At 44.5% G+C, this 21,330-nt stretch overlaps 1 protein-coding gene across 2 annotated transcripts in view; it reads right to left on the minus strand.

Moving 5' to 3' along the window:
* Positions 1-11,867: 11,867 nt before the first annotated feature.
* LOC115406914 (uncharacterized) overlaps positions 11,868-21,330 on the minus strand; it is a 110,793-nt gene continuing 101,330 nt past the window's right edge. The window contains exons 2-6 of one of the 2 annotated variants that reach the window (XM_030117193.1): positions 13,382-13,711; positions 12,727-13,065; positions 12,513-12,638; positions 12,391-12,419; positions 11,868-12,296 (exon numbers count right to left, since the gene is read on the minus strand). In XM_030117193.1, coding sequence (XP_029973053.1) covers positions 12,114-12,296; positions 12,391-12,419; positions 12,513-12,638; positions 12,727-13,065; positions 13,382-13,711 — 1,007 coding nt within the window. In that variant the 3' untranslated portion in view covers positions 11,868-12,113. The remainder of the gene's footprint in view (positions 12,297-12,390; positions 12,420-12,512; positions 12,639-12,726; positions 13,066-13,381; positions 13,712-21,330) is intronic. The other variant, XM_030117201.1, reaches the window with a different exon arrangement.

Below are 21,330 nucleotides of genomic sequence, written 5' to 3' on the forward strand. Positions count from 1 at the left end.
ATGCTGTGATGGAAACACAATGTTAAACCCTTTTCCACAGAGACAAAGTGGGAAAAGTTGCATTTTCAGTGACTCTGACCACCGTTGTCATGTAAACACACACCCAAAACACAACAGAACAGCTTTTGAAGTCACAGAGGAGAATTCATCAATTCAAGGCATCTGCAGACATTTTTTTGATGAAACTTTACAGTTTATGTGTATTAACTGCACAAAGTCTTTCAGTGCTGAAACTGAAGCTGCAGTAATTTATTCACACATGTCTGTTTATCTCACTGATCCAGCCCAAAGGCCTTGACAGCAGTAAAGATTCTCTCTCTCTCTGCTGCTTTTTGGAGCCTGTTTGAACCTTTTCTGTGTTTCATGATGGTGAAGACAGTGGTGACAGTCAGACTTACAGCCAAGACGCCACACAGCAGAAAAATAACTGTATAGACTTCCTGTGACCACAAGCTGCTTCCTGAAACTATGAACAAAGTGAAAATTACAAACGAGTCCAACTATGTGCCATTTATTTGTTTCTATTTCATCACCTTTGAAATCCATTTCAGTCCCATTTCCAAATACTATCTGCCCACATGTGGCCACGGCGCAGTAGTAAATCCCAGCATCGGAGGAGGTGAGGGTTTTAGAGAAACGATAAACGCAGCTCCTCTGAGTGTCAGATCTTCTCCCACATTCATCCCAGCTGTTTGCGTCGGTGTAGATGATGTCTGGGTGAGATGCTTGTGACCTGCCTCTGAGCCAGAACACACTGAGGTCTCCTGAACACACTTTGTTCTCATAGAGGACCAAACACTCAAATGTCACTGGTTCTCCGAGGACGATCGATTCTGACACCATCGACTGCTGAACGGTGAAGTGTGGCGTCCTCTGACTGTGGCCTGTTCAATGTAACAGTTGAGAATTATATGAAAAAACAAACATGAAGACAAAAAAGCTCATGAATGCTCACATATTTACCTTTCACTAACAAATATGTTGCACTCCACTCAGTGTTAATCCACTCTACGAACGCACAGTGATACGTTCCTTCATCCTCTTCAACGGTCTTCATAATGGTCAAGTTACAAAGATTCCCACCCACGGTAACCTCCCATCTGGACTCTGAAAACTCAGGCTCATACTTGGGTGTCGTAGATTGCCACAGAGCAGGGCCGGCTCTAGGCATGGGCGAACTAGGCAGCCGCCGAGGGCGCCACGTCCCGGGGGGGGCGCCGGGGTCGCACAAGGGGCGCCACGAGTGTGCCCCGTGCGCCCCGCTCTGCAGTGGGGTCCGACGCACCGTGCTCCTCGGCGCTCCTCGGCGCTCCTCGGCACTGATCGGTATCGTTCGGCATGACATCGCCCCTCAGCACCCCCGCCCCGCCCCGCTCAACAACTCTTGGGACCGCTCGAAAAACACGCTACCAAGGGGCGCTCGTGTCGGGCTTGCCTAGGGCGCCTCCGAAGCCCGGGCCAACCCTGCCACAGAGTCACAATACGTTGCAGTTTATCCCCGACGCGCTGCCTGTACCAGTGGAGCTCCATCCGGCTGACCTCCGCAACGGATAAAGCACATGAAATGGTCGCTGGTTCTCCAAGATGAACTGAAGTCACTGGAGCCAGAGCGTCTGATTTTCATAAGACATGAAGAAAGAACATAGCAGATGGCATTACATAGAAAGTGTGCAATTTAAAGAAATGTTGGAGGAAGTTAAAAACACTGACATCCTCGATGGAGAAAAAGCACAGAGAGCCACAACATGATCATCTTGACATTATGTCCTGAGAGGAAGTCTGCAGATTTTTTTTGAGACTGAACGGGTAGAGGTGAACGCATCTGATTGGACATTGCAAGACTTTAAAGAGCATTTCCTGTCACACTTTGTCCTGGATTGCTTTGTACTTTCGTAGGTGTGGTCGTCTTCGCTCCATTGACTCTGACAGCAGTTTGTGTGTTTCTGTGGCTTCTCCCAGAATTCAACTATTTTTCATTTGCTCATTTGCAGAGTCTGTTCCAAGACTTCACACATTTTTGGTGGTGTTATACCTTTTGGGCTGTTTTTTGTGTTTGCTAACTCAACCTGAATTATATACAGGTGTGCAGTAATCTCCATCAATAGTCCAACATGTGGTCAGTAGGGTAAAACTACTGTGTCCACCAATGGGCCGAGCCCAGTTCATACTCATTACCAGTGTGTCTTTATCTGCTGGACATCTGCTCAAACAGCTCTCTGATTGGCTCAAAGCAGCAGCAGCCGCTGGAGGAGGCTAATGGTCATCCGTCACGGAGCTGTTTGAACAACTCGCTGTTGCGTGATTGTCATCCATCTCGCTTCTTAACAGTTTGTTCCTCTCTCAGGGTTTCTGTTGAAAAGTTTTTCAAAACCACGGTCCAGTTCTTCTGCTTGTTTTGATTTTTACATTCCTAATTGCTGCTTCCTGTTTTTTTTCTCATATCTTCATGTGTCTGTCGATGTGAAGGAGCGCATGTAGAGAATGAAAGACCAACTCGTAAAACACAATCCAGCCGCTGAAATGAGACATTTGGCAGATTATCGATTGGCCTCGACTAACTCTTACAATCTGACAGAAGAGAATCGGATCCACTAAGGTTTTTATATGAGACATTTGCAATCTGATTGACTTCACAATCCTATTACAAGTTGGATTTCAGGACCCATGTAAACGGGGCTACTGTGTCAAACACCTTTTTTTTTTTTCTAAACTTTTCTCTCTAAAAAGTTTGAAGCTCTCGTTTTAAAGAAGCACTGTTTCTTTTGGAGCTTCAGTTCTCGGGTATATCTCCATGATACTGATGTTGTAAATCGAGTTTCATCTGCAAATGTCAAATTCTAACTTTATTTTTTCTTCGGTTGATCTTCAGTTAGATTTATTTCAAATCCATTGCATCCTGTCATTCTTCCTTCCACAACCTCAAATGTGAATTAACTTCCTCTGTAGCCCCGCCTCCACAGCTCAGTCAGGTTATGATTATTCTTTTTAACAGATATAGTTCTCCACTGCTGCGACTTGGTTCCAGACTCAATCAGACAACATTTAAATTTATTAAATTCCTTTTTTCCCATGATCCTCCTTCATAGACATTACATTGAGTATCACTGCACAGCTACTAAATGAAACTCAGTCACACATAGAGTAGCTACTTGTTCAGAGTTGTTAGGATTGAAGACACCTTTATACTTACATTGACAACATCAACATTACTGGTCAAAACAAAAGCTACATTTTTATTTTCATGTCCTTTTTCAAAGAACAAAGAGAGCTGTGTGGCTGGTGATGGAAAGAAACCACTCTGATGTGCTTTGCAGTTTCTCAGTTGTGTGGAAAGTTAAGCTGTGACTGTGCTTTCTAAAAAGGTGTGAATTCAAAGCGGGGGTCCTCTTCCTGTCCCACACTCTGCTGTCGTCTGAGGATTGGAGGACAAAGGAGGAAAAAATGATGTTGTTTACACTGTCAGTAAGGCCAGGGAGCAACCTGATGCATCACAGGTGCAGAGATGAAAGTGAAGTGAGAGTGAGACACATACATTTGACATCTGATCAATGTTTTCTGCTCAGAGCTCATCAAATCATCTGTATTCTGACGGGAGAGAAATTCTCTAAATCTGAAGACCGATGCCTGATTTTTTTTTTTCTTTCAGTTATTCTGGGGATTTACTGAAAGATCAGACACCGTGGTGAATACTGGATATAACATTTGAGAAGTAGCTTCACCATGAAATCCAACCATGAACCTGTTTGTAAAGAAGATGCCTGCTGAAGGCTGCAAAATATAGAGTTTTGCATCAGGAGGAATTGTTCAAAAAAGACATGATAATTGTTAAACTGCTCTAGTTTTTTTATTGTAAATTAAAAAAAGAAAGAAAAGAAAAACTTTGACTGGTCCCCTTTGCAGCTGCATGTAGCTCTTTGACCACAATGAGGTTGATCCTCCTGCTGTAAATATAACCAGACCACATGACTGCAAACTGTCATACCTTTCAATTTCTCTTGCAATTGAGTAGAATTGCAAATGACAAAAAAGAACATTGAAATAATTTTTACTGAATTGGTTTAATTAAGAAACCATCAATGTCGCTGTTTATAAAGAAAAATTCTATCTGCCAACATTTGATGTGGGTAAACACATAAAAAAATCCCATGATAAGAATATATTGCATGTTTTACTGTGAATAAGATCAAGCATCATATTGTCTGAATTCTGTTTATTGCTCTGGAACATGAACCCCTCCCACAGTGGAAAACAAACAACTGAAGCTGAAACTTTGAGTGACTGTATCCGTCTGTCTGTCTGAGGACTTGAACACTACTGGATCAGACAGAACGTAAATTATATGAATGCTGTTTATGTACCAACAACAACAAACACAAGAACTGCCAGTCCTTTAGGACTACATGAAGTTCAGTATTTTGAAGAGTTTTCAGCAGCTCCTCTCTTCTGACAGCATATCCTGTTGAAGCCCAGAGCCATGTCAGTTCTGAGTAAACAGCTTCAGTTGGTCAAACGGTACAGAAATAACTCACCACAGTGTGGCTGCCAGCGCGGATGTTGAATGTGGCTTTGACTCGCATCATTGACCTGAAGGCGCTGTGAGTTCAGTTGTTAAGAAAGGTAGTTAAAAACATTTATCAAAACAACTTCTTCTGTTTCTTTTCTAAATCTTTTATTGTCAAGATTTTAATCTACAAATGTTCAATTTCTGAAGAAAAATCATTGTTTGCACACTTAAAGGTGCATTTAGGAGTTTTTCAACTTTAAAAATACTTATTTTCCACCATAAATATGTTACAAATATTCAATGATGTGCACAATGTACCCTGACATATTCTTTGCAAGTACCTCTAACAGCGCTAAATTGTCACTTGAAAGTTGCAGTGCCGGTCCGGCACCAGAATTTTTGGGGGGAGAATTTGAGATGGTGTGATGTATTGCGCGCTCCGGCTGGCCTGATTGCCTTAAGTTTCGTTTTGTCCACCATTACTCCGCCAGATGCTTAGTGAGCAACAACTGAGCAGTACTGAGGATGGAGCTTCCAGAAAGTAAGAAAATACCGGCTTCTGGCACTGCCACAACTCCAGCACAGACCCCACCAGGCAAAAGAAACTAAATTTACTCGAGCGCTACTAAAAGAGCGAGGAAGAAGTTCCCCTCTTCTGTGCACGTACATGGATGCAAGCCACAGACATGAGCATATCACTAAGCTGCAGTTACGCCCAAGGCCTGCAGGGGCCGTTGTTTCGCATAAAACAAGCAAACTCCTTAATGCACCTTTAAACTAATAAATGTCTAAGATGAGTCCGTCATTTCTATATTAAAAAACAAAACAAAAAAAAAACTTCACAAGCTGACCATAATTGTTCTCGTCAAAGATAGAAAGAACATACATGCAGCACTCTTATAATGGGATTTTTGTTGATTTAATAAGTGTAAATAAAATCAAGGGTGGGAATCAAGGTTTTCATGACTTGTCATAATGGTGAAGCTGAAGTGCTGCTGTTGCTCATGAGCACCACAGCGGTCATAAATACTGCTGCACATGTGTGACTAGATGGACAAAATGTTTTGTCTGTTGTTCCACTCCTGTCATTGTCAGTGTTTTGGTTCTGTTTAGTCGAACAAGATCTTTATTTCAGCGCTGTGGTGTTCTCAACGTCTGAGATTTTTTTTTTTTTTTTTTTTTCCATCTTTGTTTCAAGTGATTAAAACTAACATCTGGTTTAATCTGGTCTCATATCAATCTTTATACATGCAAATGCGTTAAGAAGATTGCCGTGCTGAAACCTTCAGCTCGATGAGCAGTTATAGAGGACTGACCTTTGTTTCAAGTGGTGTGCTTGCAGGGCCTAATGGAAACTGTCTCAACCACATTTTCACTGTGTGGTGGACTGTGTTCACTCAAACATCAGCTCTCTTCCTTTTGTTCACACTGTGATGCACGGTGCATGAAGCAAGCCTCAAACACTGAGAAGTGAGAACTTTCTGCTTCGTCTGTTTCTCTGTTTAAAAGTGTTTAAAATACACTTGTACTGAAAACACTTATACCTGAAGTACCCTGACATATTTTCTTGAGAGAGATTTAAAATTCCTTTTTTGATAGATTCACATGTTTTTGAACTTCTATGATTCTGACCCTGATGCCAGTCATGCAGAGAGACAATCAAGTCCAAACTGGTCAATATCTTCTTCAGGGACCAGATATCTCATTAATACTTGGGAAATATTCTCTCTGAAGGTTCAAGAGGTTTAAAACAAGGCATTATGGGGAGAAAAGTAGCAGCACTGGGGACTAGAATGGGTGGAGGAGGAATTTATTGAGGTGATGTGTGTATGTAGAGAAGTGTGTAATACTCGTGTCCCACTGAGTGTGGAGCTAGTTACCTACGTGTGTGTGTGTGTGTGTGTGTGTGTGTGTGTGTGTGTGTGTGTGTGTGTGTGTGTGTGTGTGTGTGTGTGTGTGTGTGTGTGTGTGTGTGTGTGTGTGTGTGTGTGTGTCCTGATCAGTTTCAGTTCAGCAGCAATGGCTCCAGAACTCTTTCAGGTTCTTCATTCAGGAATCCTGTTCTTCCTGTCACTCAAACATAATGTGACCATAGTGAAAAATGTCTCTCACCATGTTTGTTTTTTGGATTTTTTTTTTCTTTTTTTTATGTGGTGATGACTTTCTGTCAGCAACCCAACACATCAGCAGTGAATCAGGAAGTAACCAGCAGCTTCTCGCAGAGTTGCTGTTTCCTGAGGGATCTCAGGAAATACAGTCAGTGCTGTTCACACTTGAAGTCAGCCACTCGTTCCAAACAGCTTTCACAGAAGAAAAGATGTTGAATGTTAATTTCATTCCTCCTACAGTCCACTAGCAGCTCAGTGATCCATGTGGTGTTCAGGACTAACTACCCAGTTCCCTAATATCCTGAATAAACCGTGTTAATTTCCACGCAAAAAGAGCACGACACAAGAGCAAACAGGACGAGTCAAAGGAGGGTTTGGTTACCTCAGATGTTGTTTACACAAGAATGATGAGCTGGAAATTATTGAGAAAACACAATTGTCAAGTCCTTATCATTGGATTCTGAGCATGTCTTCAGGGTGCTGGTTGACTTGACTGAGCCGTCTCACTAAAGGATGTTGCACTGAAATTATCCGATTATCCATTTTTCATTGTTGGTCTTTGAATTGTGTTTATTCAACTGTAACTCAGTGTGCAGGGTTAGTGTGTATATATGGACTAAATCTATTGCCTTCATTAGTTTAAGCTTCAAGAATGAAAGAAAAAAGTAAATTGTGTAATGGGATGTTGTGTTGTAGGGTGAAGAAGTGACACAAACTGTCTTTGTTTTCTAAGTACATTGCAGTTTTTGAGCTTTCCTAAATCTTGTTTGTAAAGTGTTAAAGCAGGGAAAAATTGAGCATTAGATGTTTTTATTTGATGTTTTATTTTTTGATGCATTGTTTAGGTGGCAAGTGTGTAATAACGTAGTGTTTTTTTCCAATCCCCAATGCTGATGGAAACACTTGACACTGAAAGATTTTTTCGGACTGTGGTTGAACCCAGTGCTGATTTGATCAGTCCATCTTATTTTACTGGCATGAAATAAAATTAGGGCCTGAAATCATCACGCCCCCTACCCCTGACTGCAGCTCGTGGCAGGCCTTTGCTTTTGTTTTCTCCCTGCTTTCCTTTTTCTTTAGGTGGCCGTGTTCTTCTGGTGAGTGAGGTGTGGACTGGTGCAGGGAAGCAGCTGAGTGCTTTCACCTGCAGTGGGACGCGGTCTATATCAAACGATTCGGCTCAGACCACAGCTGGACCGTAGATCTACCAACAGTTAGTTGAACCGGTGTTGCTCTGCTGCTTTCTGCTGCACACTGCTCTGCTCTACTCAGCTCTGACCAAGCTTGTCCTCTGCAACCTTCAGGAATCACCCTGCTGCATCAAGTCCTGGGTGGTGCTGCTGAGCCACCTCTGCTTCACTCTGTCTCTGCTGGAAAAGTCTCTCAGACCTCACCCCTCTGGGCTGCTGCGTCAGCATTTCCACCTAATCTCTCCACTGGCTGAGCATCCACGATTCCATCTCCTTTGTTTTCTTCTCAGTGACCTCTTTCCCTCGGTGGGTTTTCAGTTCAGTTATTAGCTCCTTGGTTCCCTTCTGTCCTGGTTAGTGTTGTGTTGGTTCGGTTTTTGTACAGTCCTTGGTTTATGTTCATGGCTTGTTAGTTCCTTTTAGAGTTGGCCAGTATTTCTACCTCGGCAGTCTCGGTAGTAGTGTTAGAAGTTTAGAATCCTGTTTCTGCCCCCAGGAAGTGCCTCAGTATATTCTCAGTGTAACTGGATTGTTCTGGTTTTTGTGTTTTCCTTTCTGTAAATGAAATTATTGGTTGGAAACTACTACTGATTCAGTTCAATTCAGCTTTATTTCTAAAGTGCCAATTACAACATAGTCATTTCTAGACACTTTTAAAGAGAAAACCCAACAGCTCGACATGAGCAAGCATAAGCTCATGTGGCTCAAATACATTTCACGTATAATCAGAATAGTCTTTGTTGTCATTGCAAGAAGTTCGTGAAGTTACAAGTTACAATGAAATTGCTTGGGTTTTAAAAATGCCCAGGCAGCCAATCATGGCACTCCGTCTTGAAAAGGAAACAATTTTCACTCAGAAATTGGGGGAGTTGGGGGAGGGGTGGTGGTAAAAAAAAAAAAGATATGTCAATTCAGGCCACAGCACAAGCCAATCAGCAGCAGGTCGATCCTCATAAATCCGAAAATGTAAACATCCACAATGTCCTTGACGGACATGGGTGCCAAGCATGTGACACCCTTCCACTTCTACCAGGCGTCCATCACATACCCAGCATGCCGAGTGCTGTCCGGACAGGCAGGATCCCCCGCTCCTGTGCTCTTCCTTGAAAAAAACGTATCAATTGCGTCGAGAGACCAGCTGATCAATTCCATGGTTGATATTTGGTTTGTTCGACAAACCAAGTCAAGTGATTACTGCAGTCAAACAGACGAGACAAGAGTGCAGCAAACAGAGACAGTAGTGGGGGGGAAGCAAAGTAGGGAGCGATAGAAAAAGCATCCGCCTCCTCCGAGAGGACAAAGCACATAGACTACAAGAGAAACAATGTGATCTGCTGTGTCTCTGTCTGTACCTGAATCTCAGAGGTTGAACTCTGACAGAAATGGAAACTGTTTCGATGTCAACTTTTGACTTCTTGAAATTGCGCAATTTAACAGTTCAAGATGTGTTTTTCAAAGTTTTCAATCATGTTTCTGACAATCGGAAATGAAACCAGAGAGATGAAGCAACAAGCACGACTGGAATTTGAAGGGAAATTCATTTCTGGCACACTGCTCTCTGTAAATGGTAAAGCATATCAACTCACAATCATCTAATAAATATAGATGGATGAGTCATAATATGATGACTGACATGTGCAGGAAATCACAAAGAATATCAGTGAATATTTTGATATCATAGGTCCTGCTAGTAAGCGGCCTTTTTTCGGGTACATTTTTCTATTGAAACATAAGCGTGGGAGGTGACGAAAATGAAATAGAAACAGATAAATTCAATATTTGAGTGTGGAAGTACTTTAAATTTGAATGAAAATGAAGTTTCACAATTTCAAGTCTTGTTGAAAAAAAGTCTTATTTTAATAAATGCATGGTGCCATGTAGACAAAAATATGATGCAAGACATTTACAACAGTGTTACAGGTAAAATCACATTGTGTGTTTTTCAAATGTTTCACATTTACATGATGACAGAAAATCTTGAAACAATGTATTTTTGCTGTGGGGTCACTAATGGGTGCTGTTCGTTGTTCTTGTAATGAAACCACACAAATATGTGCAGAGAACACGTCACTACAAAGAGTAACAATGACGAGCACAGAGACATTCGTATGGACAGATGATGAAGTTGGATTACTGCTGCAGATGACTCTCAACTATAAAACTACAAAGTTTCAAGAGAATATGGACTGGGAGTCATGACAGTCTGGAGGCCACCATTGCTGTTATTGTCAGTGGACGTGGACATGTGCAGAAGTACGATGTACATTGGCTGTGGTCATGTGTGGAGAGATTGTGTTTGGTAAAGGAACTAAAATGGAGACAAGTATGTGATTTTTTTTGTGATTTATGCAAAACGTAAGCTCATAAGATTTATATGAAAATCAGTCTGGTCAAGCTGACATGATTGTAGAAGCTAGTGACAGAGACCAAAGCGTGTTCTGACACCGAACTTTAAATATTTATTCGTACTATAATAATAATAATAATAATAATAATGAATTTTATCTGTCATGCACTTTACATTTGTAAAACAAATCTCAAAGTGCTACAATGGAATTTAAAACAACAGTGACGATTAAAAGTAACAAATACAGGCTAAATCATTAAAAACACTCATACTTACACTCATAAAATGCAACAGAAAACAGTAAAATCATTCAAAAGCTTTCAAAAACAAAAACGTTTTCAGGCAAGATTTAAATGAGTCCACCGACTGTGGTGCCCTCAGGTGGACAGGTAGGGCATTCCACAGTCGGGGTGCTGCAGCCTGAAAAGCCCTGTCCCCCATGGAACACAGTTTGGTTTTGGGGACCTTCAGCAAATTGATGTTGGCGGAGCGGAGGCGTCTGGTCGGGTCATGTGGAGAGAGAAGTTCTTTAAGGTACACTGGTGCACTACCATAGACACACTGATGGGTCAGGAGGCAGATTTTGTATTCCAGCCTGAACCTAACCGGGAGCCAGTGAAGGTTATGGAGAATGGGAGTGATATGGTGTCTTTTTGGCACCCTCATCAGGATCCTGGCAGCACAGTTCTGGATCGACTGAAGCCGTTGAAGGCTTCTTCCAGAGATCCCGATGAGGAGTGCATTGCAGTAGTCCAGCCTGGAGGAGACAAAAGCATGGACCAGCTTCTCAGCAACGGGGAGGGAGAGGAAGGGGCGTAGTTTGGAGATGTTCCGGAGGTGAAAAAATGAGGTCTTACAGATGTGTTGGATATGGAGGTCAAAGGAGAGGGTGGGGTCAAAACGGACACCCAGGTTGGTAACGGCAGTTGTTGGGTTGATTATGTGACCGGCAAATGATAGAACTGTGGAAGGGGAGGACTTGAGTTGATGTGGAGTTCCAATTAATAGAAATTCAGTTTTGGAGCTGTTGAGCTGGAGAAAATTGTCATTCATCCATGCTTTAGTCTCCTCCAGGCAGGCGGTGAGTGATTGAATAGAGAGGGAGGAGGTCCGGTCCAGCCTGACATAGAGCTGAGTATCATCAGCATAGCAATGGTAGGAGACTCCATGCCTGCTGATGATGTGGCCCATGTGGCCTATGAAAATTGGGCATTTTTGAATGGATTCCAAATAGATTCATGCTCTTTTTGAAACCAACATCATCACCCCCTGCTGGATTATTCCTGGAATTCGAGCTTCTCAGCACTTGTGCATTGATTCTATTTTTTTACCAGTGGAGTGTTGGCAGTTGGTTGTGACCTGCAGTCACCAATGAAAAAGTGCCCTTAAAGGTTGATTGATCGATTGATTTATAAATGTATTCCTCAGCTGAGACAGCCCCCCCCCCCCCCCCCCCCAAAAAAAAAGAAGTAAATAAAATAGAATAAAATAAAATAAAAAATGGAAAAAGAATTGCAGAACATGGATGGATAGATAACCAATTCTACAGAAATAAATTCAATTTTGACTTTTGTTTTTCTGATTCAGGACCACAATTGAATCCTGTTGTCATTATGTAAACCCTGTTGACTCTCTGTGTTACTGTCATTGCAATCCAAATTTTTCTCAAGACAAAAAAATCTCTTTTGCTGTTCGATTTACCCTCCTTCATCCGAAAATGTTCCTGATTTATATAATTGTTTAAATAAATAATCCTCATGTCAAAGGCAATTGTGACTAAAGTTTAAAGCAGACCACAGAGATACACAAACACTTTATTTAAGGCTGTCTTGATAAAATGTCAACAGATTTGAATGAAAATTAGATGAAGTGTGGTGTAGCTGGTTTCAAATGACAGAGCAGAATGTAAAATTGAGAACCCAACTTTATAAAGACTCCAAGAAGCAATGCCAGACATTGACTTTCTAATCCAAACCAAGAGCCTGGACAGCAGCGTAGATCCTCTCTCTCTCAGACATGCTTACATCTCCTCTTCCACCACTGTTGGTCTTCATCATCGTGAAAACAGCAACAGAATAAATCCCTGAGTTGGCAAGTTTTGTCCTGCTGAAAGTTGGTGCAGACTTGGCCAAATAAGCTTGATGTCTCTGAGGAAATATTCAGAAACGGAGGTAAATATATGATACATTTATCTGCATAGGAAAACTGGATTGTATGTCAACTTTTTTTCTAAGATTTTACCTGTTGATTACTGCTGTCTGGTTCACCATCTGTTTTCAGAAAGAAAAAATAAGATAGCGTTTAATTAATTTACAGCTGTACATGGTGTGAAAATATCCTGATTCACAAGAAACCTGTATTACCATTGTTGCAATTCTTCTTCTTGATGGTCCAAATGAGACAGATTGAAACAGTCAAACTTCCAGCCAAAGCAACACAGACAATACAAAGAGCGATAACTGTATTGATCAGAGTTTGCATGTTAGGATCTGGGTGGAAAAACAAAAAAAGTCAGTCATCATGATTATTTTTTGAAGTTCAGAAACCATTTTACCAGAAAAAATATTCTGATCTTACCTTTAATGTCCAGTTTTACTCCATTTCCAAACATGACCTCTCCACATGCAGCCACAGCACAGTAATAAGTACCAGCATCAGAGACACTGACGTTCTTAGAGAAGCTATAGAAACATTTCTGTGAAGACTTTCCACACTCTGCATTGTCTCCATGAGTATAAATGAAACTGGGGTGAGATTGATGTGATCCTGCTCTGAACCAGTGAACTTTGTAATCTTCTGAACATGTTTTCTTCTCAGAGTCAGAGAGGACCGAACACTGCAGAGACACCGACTCTCCTGGATGGACCGCATCAGACGGAGGAGCTTGAATGATGCCAGAGATGGAAGATTTGGGTCCTGGAGGACACAGTAAAATGTAAGAATCTAATCTAATAATAATAATAATAACAATAACAATAACAATAATAATGATAATAATAATTTTTATTATCTTAAGGAATGGAGACACCTTCTCATACTCCTTCAGTAAAGTGAGAAAAATTTATGTGAAAATTAAGAGAAAAGCGTCTCAGACAATAAGCAAGAAAGAAAATATTTGTAAATAAATAACTGAATCGTAAATTGTGGTATTAAATGGTTAATTAAAGCATTTAAATGCATCTGAATGTATATACACACTTGCATATCTAAGTAGAGAATCATTTCACTTTACCTTCAACTTTGAGAAAGACTCCTCTCAAAAAGATCATTTTAAACGTTTCAGCTCTGATGCAGTAGTAAAGTCCAGTGTCACTGATCTGAGTTTGATGAATGTGCAAAATAAAAGTTCCAGGTCCTTGTTTGGTTGTAAAATGAGGAGTCTGATTAACTTCGTCATAATCAAAGACAAAAGTTCTTCCCAAGAATTCAGGCTGGTGACCAGAAATGATTCTAATCCAGTACAGCTTCTCATCATCCAAGCGTTTCTCACGAGGACATGTCAAAGTGACATTTTCTTGAGCAGCAACAGTCTTTACATCAAAGTTCTGATCATCTATGCAGCCTGAAAGAAAAAAGAAAATTCAGCCAGAGATAAAAAACAAAAAACAAAATTTCATATGTACATCATCGTCAATGAGTTTGATAAATCTGACGCATCAATAAATACTCACATCCGACTCTGATCATCAACAGAAAACAAAATATGACAAACATTTTGTGAGAGTTCCACTGCCAAATGCTGCTATCCAAGAGTCTTCAGTTGATTTGTAATCTCAGAAAGTGGGAGGGTCAGACGTCACAATGATCTGATTGGTTCCTCATCACACAGAAGGATGTGATGAGAAACACGTAGTGGTTTTACTTTGTAATACCAACAATGTCACCACCTGAAACACATGAAACAACATCAACAGCAGGCTGTATGGTTTGGTCTCTGACAACTTAACACAGTAAATGCAAAAAGATGATCTGAAGAAGAAAAAGCTATTTTATTCTTTATGAAATGGACACTGAAGAGCTGTTGTTATAAAGCTCCTCCCTTAGGAGGAGTTTTTGTGCAGATGACCTCTTTTACTCGTCTCTCAAACTATCTGTTATCTCTGTTTAAAATGGATGCAGCGCTGTAAATAAAGAAGTATGTCTGTTCCTTGAGGTGTAAATAGACAACTAAGTCTGGACCTTAGGAGTTGGCTCCTCTGTTTTGAGCCGTTCATTTGTTAAGTGATGAAGTGTCATCAGGGTAAAGGTTATCACATTGCTGTGTACACTGTTTGACACACCAGGGTGCTTCACCAGTGTGGTGTACCCTCTACCTGATAAAATCACTTGGATAAGTAGTGAAAGAATGATTTATCTGTTTCTAATGTGCTCTGATTTCCACATTATTTGTTGCAGGTCTTTCATCTTCTGCAGCAAACAGCTGGAGAAACAGACAATACAGTAAGAGGTCAGTAGTGTGGATATGGTGAGTGATAGAAGTGAAACAGCAAAGAGTGGAAAGAGGCCTTTGTAATGTTCATGTCGTTGCTGTGTGAGAGCATCATCTTGTGCAATGATCATTTCTACGTCGTAAGTGCTTAGCCTGCCTACGGGCTTCGCTAGTGGCACACCCCTTGGCGCAGCCAATCAACTGAGACAACAAAAGTTCGACGCACCAATCCCCGCCACCCGATGGCACAGCTCCACGCCCCGCCGAGGGTATACCCCGAGCTGGAAGCAGCCATTCTCCCTTCTTCTTCCTCAGCATCACTTGAGACATTAAGAAGCCACAAGTTTCTTTGGATCAAGATTCATCTGATCAAGATGGATGGACCGGCCCATGACCAGTCGCCATCGGGCGTCGGGCCTATCACCCTGCTCGTCGAGCAAGATCTTCACGAGCGCTGCGTGGTCTGCCTCGCTGACAGCATCACTGCCAGTGGCCTTCCTGCCTGCCTGCCTCCCTCTGCCACTCGAGGTAACCCAGCGGCGCGCGGCCTTTATGGCGCCGTCTCACCGGCTCCCGCGCATGTGGCAGCAGCAGCAGCAGCGGCGTCCCCGCGTCTAAGGAGCTCACGCAACACGACGGCGCCTTCTCCACCTTCTCCACCGTCATGAAACAGGTTAGTTTGCCCTACTCATGATGTGTTGTTACAGTACTTCTGCCTGAGCCCCTCCACGAGCCTGTGGAGCACCTCGCGGGGCTCTTCACCCCCGCCACTCAACGCACCGGCCTCGCGCTTCTGCCGTAGCCTCCGAGCCGGCGCAGCGCAACTTAGCACTTGGGCTAGCAACCCACGGACTCGGTCCAGGACTGCTGTGCTGTGTCCCGCCGTGCCACCGTTCCAGGCCTACGTGTGGCGTGTCTTGGATGCCCCGCTCACCGCCAAGAGGACGGTGAGGGGCTACTAGGGGTGTAACAATACATGTATTTGTATTGAACCGTTTCGGTACAGGCCGTTCGGTTCGGTACAGGACTGTGCACGGGTGAGTTCACGGTCCAAAGTTAGTTTTTTTTCCCCGGCTCATGGGCAGGATGGTGCGTGTGTTTACGTTCTGCTGCCAGCACGTGCAGCTACACCTGCAGCCATGATTGCTACTGCTAGCAGCTTCGTCCATGCTGCACATGTCCGTGTGGCGCATTGGTCCCTGGGACGTAATGTCATGAATTTCTGTCCACGGACGTCCGCGCGCAGAACAGATTTTGTGACCGCGTTGCGCGTATTCGCACGCCGCACCGGTACACGCATGCGCCAGAGCGCCACAGCAAACAAACCATGACAGACGCTAACTTTGAAAAGTGAGTCTGTGAAGCGAACAGGCTGCAACTCTGTCTGAAGAAACTCAGAGAAAAGCTGGTGGAGGGAGAGAGCAGACTCTGTCAGGAGGGAGGAGAAGGTCTGTCACAGAAGAGAACGCAGTGTGCGAAATATACCGCGGCTGTCGGGGGGGCTCCCTTATTGGGGGGATGCGCGTGCCTCGGAGGGAATATGTCTGCTTTAAGTGATGCTTAAGGCATAGCGCCCCCACGCTTCAATGGTGAGGACAAGTACTGCATGCAGGTCGGCATCTTTATTAAAGTGAAATAGTGATGCGCAAATCATCCATTAAAATTGGCCTCATTCTGCATATAATCCATGATTATGATCTTACAAAATCAATAATAATAAATTAAAGGAAATACATGGGGAAAGAGCATTTTTCCAATATTTCGCCCCCCCCCCCCCCCAAAAAAAAAAAAAATTTCACTAATTATGTTTTCATCAAGGGGGGCTGAGACCCCCCCTGGCCCCCCCATAGTTCGCACCCTGAGTGAAAGTATCTAATCGCTCGAGCGCCACCCCAAGATTCAGAAACAGAAAAAAAAAAAAAAAAAAAGGCTAAATAAACTCTGATACTACATGATAACGTACTGACAATGTATGTGCCTCATTTCCTATAAATAATCTGAAATAAAGGAGCAGATAAACAGTCCAGAGAGCCGGAAGAGCTTCTCGAGGATGCGTGGATCAGTACACCTGCATGGAACGTACACAGCTGAGCCCAAATGTAGCAGGAGAGAAGAGCGTTGGCATCGGTGATGTGCCGCAAAGCGGACAGAGACACGCGGACATGGGAAGCATGGACAACAAGAAAATTAAGGTTTTGCATTTTGTTCCCTACTGTATCGAAACCGAACCGAACCGTGACCTCAGAACCGAGGTACGTATCGAACCGAGATTTTTGTGTATCGTTACACCCCTAGGGGCTACCATTAGCACTTCTTTTGTGATGCATCGCTAGGAGCAGCTATCCTCCCTTCTTCCCGCGCTTGTATGACTGAGCATACCAAGCTCGGCGGGGCTCTTTCCCTCCCTTCTCTCGCTACGTGATAAAGCAGAGAATGGCGAGCGGAGCGCGTGCAAAGCAGCCCGGACGCACGGCGCTATCACCGGGTCTCCCTCCATGCGCTCACCGCGCTGCTGCCATAAGCGGAACGCAGCGACGAGCTTGGCCGCTGGCTCTCCCGCCAAGCGCGACGTGCAAATGGAGCACCGTCGAGGTCCTGCACGGTGCCTCGCAACGCTCCAAACTACTTTCCGCCGGCTTCCGCCTGTGTTAAGCACTGCGAGGCGTCAGAGAGGCGGAGCCGCGCCAGCCGGGTTCCCGCTGATGAGCGCCCCGCCCCGGTAGTCTGATGGTCTGTGGCCCAAGAAACTTCGCTACCACACCGCATCCGCCGGGTTCGTCCCCAACAAAGCGCTGGTCCGCAACCCCGAAGCGGCCACACGCACTCTTTCATGGGACACCCTCTCCACAGCTACATTTCTCAAGAGCAGCTATCCTCCCCCTTCCGGTGCTTGTATGACTAAGCATCAAGCTCGGCGGGGTTCTTCCCTCCCATCGCCCGCTATGTGATAAGCGGCGTAGAATGGTGAGTGGATTGTGCATGGAGCCGCCTGGACGCACGCACAATCACCGGGTCTTCCTCCACGCTTTTGCTGTGCGGCGGCTGTGGATGCGGGGCACAGCAGCGAGCTGCGGCCGCTAGCTTCCCGCTGTGCGCGTCACGCGAGCAGAGCGCTGCCGATCCTGCCGGCACCCCGCAAACACTCCAGGCTGAACCATCTGCCGGCTTCAGGTCATTTGAGTACGACGAAGCGTCAGAGCGGCGAAGCCATGCTGGCCCAGGTCCCCACCGTGGGCCATCCCGGCCCCGGCAGCACCCGTAACGCTTCCAGCGATGTTTCTCCACTGGCTCCTGTCTGTGTTAGCGGAGCGGCAGAGCGGCGGACTTGTGCCGGCCCGGGTTCCCGCCGTAGGGCGCCCCGGTCCCGGCTTCATTTGTCATGCTCCCAGCGACATTTCTCCGCCGGCTTCCGCCTGTATTGACAAGGCGAAGCCTCAGAGCGGCGGAGCTCTGCCGGCCCGGGTTACTGCTATTGAGCGTCCCGGCCCCGGCATCATCACTGAGGTCAGCGGCCCTAGAAACTTCGGGATCACGCCACCTCCACTGGGTTTGTCCCCAACAAAGCACTGGCCCGTGGCCCCGAAGCGGCCGTCCACGCTCCTTCATGGGACGCCCCCTCATCACCGTGCTGCGGCCGTGGAAGCGGGTCACAGCAGCGAGCTAAGGCCGCTGGCTCACCCGCCGTGCGCCACGAGCATGAGGAACGCCGTCGAGGTGCCGCCGGTACCTCGCGAAAGCTCCAAACTGCTTTTTCCACCGGCTTCTGCCTGTGTCAGCACAGTGAAGCGTCAGAGCGGTGTTGCTATCCGGCCCAGGTCCCCGCTGATGAGCGTCCCGGCCCCAGCATCATCACCGAGGTCAGCGACCTGAGAACTTTGGGATCACGCTGCCTTCACCGGGTTTGTCCCCAGCAAAGCGCTGGTTCGTGGCCCCGAAGCAGCCGCCCACGCTCTTTCATAGGACGCCCTCTCCACAGACCTTTACGGTGGTGGCACCCCCCGTCTCCTGAGGCCAGGAGGACGGGTGGGCCGTCCCCTCAGGCTGTGGTACAGCTGCTCACGCTCCGCTTCGGATGTGGCGTGCTATGTCGGGACCGCTTTCTCCCTGGTTGTCCAGAACGCTGAGAAGCGGCTATGCCCTGCAGTTTCCCTGTCGCCCGCCTCTCTTCAATGGAATTCTTCGTATGCGACTCGCATGCAATGCGGGGGCGGCCGCTCTCGAAGCAGAAGTGTCTTTGCTCCTCCGCCGGGGCGCGGTTACGGAGCTGAGCGCGGAGGAGGCGCACTCGGGCTTTTATTCCCCCTACTATTTGTGTAACCCTGGGTTATATAGGACTTCAGAAATAAAAGCCTATAAATAAGTCTTTAGAACAAATACATGGAATGTTAATACATAGATGAAATCAGTTAAAAAAATAGTCCTTAAAATGATTATTAATGCTGTATTTCATGATTTCATGTTAAATTGTTCAAGAATGTGTATATTTATGGTTTCTCCTGTTTTGTTTATTGAAAATGTGCACAGACTCTTATTTTGAAGGACTGTGCTGCAGCGTGACCTGTGACTACCAGGTTTTTTCATTTTTTTTTTCACTGCTGCTGAGCTGATAGTAATTTGGAAAAAGAGGAGAAAATTGAGAGAAAAGAGATAAAAAAAGAGTCTATTTTAAGTTCATTTTTGCTTTTTGAAGAATTTATTTTTTGTGTTCAACCTGCCCTGCCTGTGTGACTTTACATATTTTGCCAAAACGGGACTTGGTGAGTTGAAATACGTATTTTATTTCATGTAAAGTATGTTTTGGTTTTAATATATTGGTGATATGAGAAGATATTTAGCTTGAGTATCAGTTTTATGTTGTTTTATGTTAAAATATTGCATTTAAAAGGTGAAATGGTGGTTAATTGAAGCGCGGGCTGAAGCCCTGTGATCAGTTTTTTTCTTCTGCTGCCGTGATGGTGCGCCTGACACCTTGTTAAGCACTGAGAATATGAAAAACAGACTTTTATCATTAGTTGAAGCCACCAGATGTATTATTTCATTTATTTATGCATTTTATGTGATTGTGATCATAGACCTCTAAGGTCTGGACTGGAAATGAGAGTCAACGTTGGATTTGAAACATCCGCGTGCGCAATTCATGTGAACTGTGCGTGATACAGGAGCAGCACGCTTCTGCTGGATGTTGCGTTTTCTTCAAAAACTGGTAGGATTTACCCTTTTCCCTCTGCACTGCTGCAGTGGACTGACACAGGACAGTCAGAGGAGCAACAAATTGATGGACAGAGACATTCATCTGTGGAAAGTTGTTCAGTCTTTTGCTGAATTAATTTGAGTTTGCATTATATTTTTTTTGGTGTGTCAACCATACCCAATAATACTGGAACTGTGTTATTTGGAGTGCAACTGTTGGATTTCTTTAATCAAATTGAAGATGGTTGAAGTTGAAAAGGGATTCAACTAACTCAAATGTGATTTAGGAAATAAGAAATCTAAATTAGTTAACCAAACTAACTTAGAATAGAACTGATTTAATACTCACTGGAGTGAGATTAAAGTAATAATCATAATAATAATAATAATAATTAAAGCCGCAAGCGGCATTGGACGGGACCTCGCCCTCTGGCAAGGTGGCCCGACTGAGGCCGTCCTCGTACCTTGATGACCGAAGTCCAGGTCACTGGGAACCTTGCTCCTCCATAGACTTCCAGCACCCTCTCACCCACTAACATGGAGCTGTTAGCATCTCCTATCCGCTGACATGGAGTTGTTAGCATCTCCCGTCCGCTAACATGTAGCTGTTAGCATCTCCCATCCGCTAACATGTAGCTATTAGCATCTTCCATCCGCTAACATGTAGCTGTTAGCATCTTCCATCCGCTAGCATGTAGCTGTTAGCATCTCTCATCCGCTAGCATGTAGCTGTTAGCATCTCCCATCCGCTAACATGTAGCTGTTAGCATCTTCCATCCGCTAGCATGTAGCTGTTAGCATCTTCCATCCGCTAACATGTAGCTGTTAGCATCTCTCATCCGCTAGCATGTAGCTGTTAGCATCTCCCATCCGCTAACATGTAGCTGTTAGCATCTTCCATCCGCTAGCATGTAGCTGTTAGCATCTCCCATCCGCTAGCATGTAGCTGTTAGCATCTTCCATCCGCTAACATGTAGCTGTTAGCATCTCTCACCCGCTAGCATGTAGCTGTTAGCATCTTCCATCCGCTAACATGTAGCTGTTAGCATCTCTCATCCGCTAGCATGTAGCTGTTAGCATCTCCCATCCGCTAACATGTAGCTGTTAGCATCTCCCATCCGCTAACATGTAGCTGTTAGCATCTCCCATCCGCTAACATGTAGCTGTTAGCATCTCTCATCCGCTAACACGTAGCTGTTACCATCTTCCTTCCGCTAGCATGTAGCTTTTAGCATCTGTCATCCGCTAACATATAGCTGTTAGCATCTCCCATCCGCTAGCATGTAGCTGTTAGCATCTCCCATCCGCTAACATGTAGCTGTTAGCATCTCCCATCCGCTAACATGGAGTTGTTAGCATGTCCCACCCACTAACATGTAGCTGTTAGCATCTCCCATCCGCTAACATGTAGCTGTTAGCATCTCCCATCCGCTAACATGTAGCTGTTAGCATCTCCCATCCGCTAATATGTAGCTGTTAGCATCTCGTATCTCTCACCCGCTAGCATGTAGCTGTTAGCATCTCTCACCCGCTAGCATGTAGCTGTTAGCATCTGTCACCCT

Source organism: Salarias fasciatus, chromosome 2, assembly GCF_902148845.1.
Source record: "Salarias fasciatus chromosome 2, fSalaFa1.1, whole genome shotgun sequence".
NCBI classification, from domain to species: Eukaryota; Metazoa; Chordata; class Actinopteri; order Blenniiformes; family Blenniidae; genus Salarias; species Salarias fasciatus.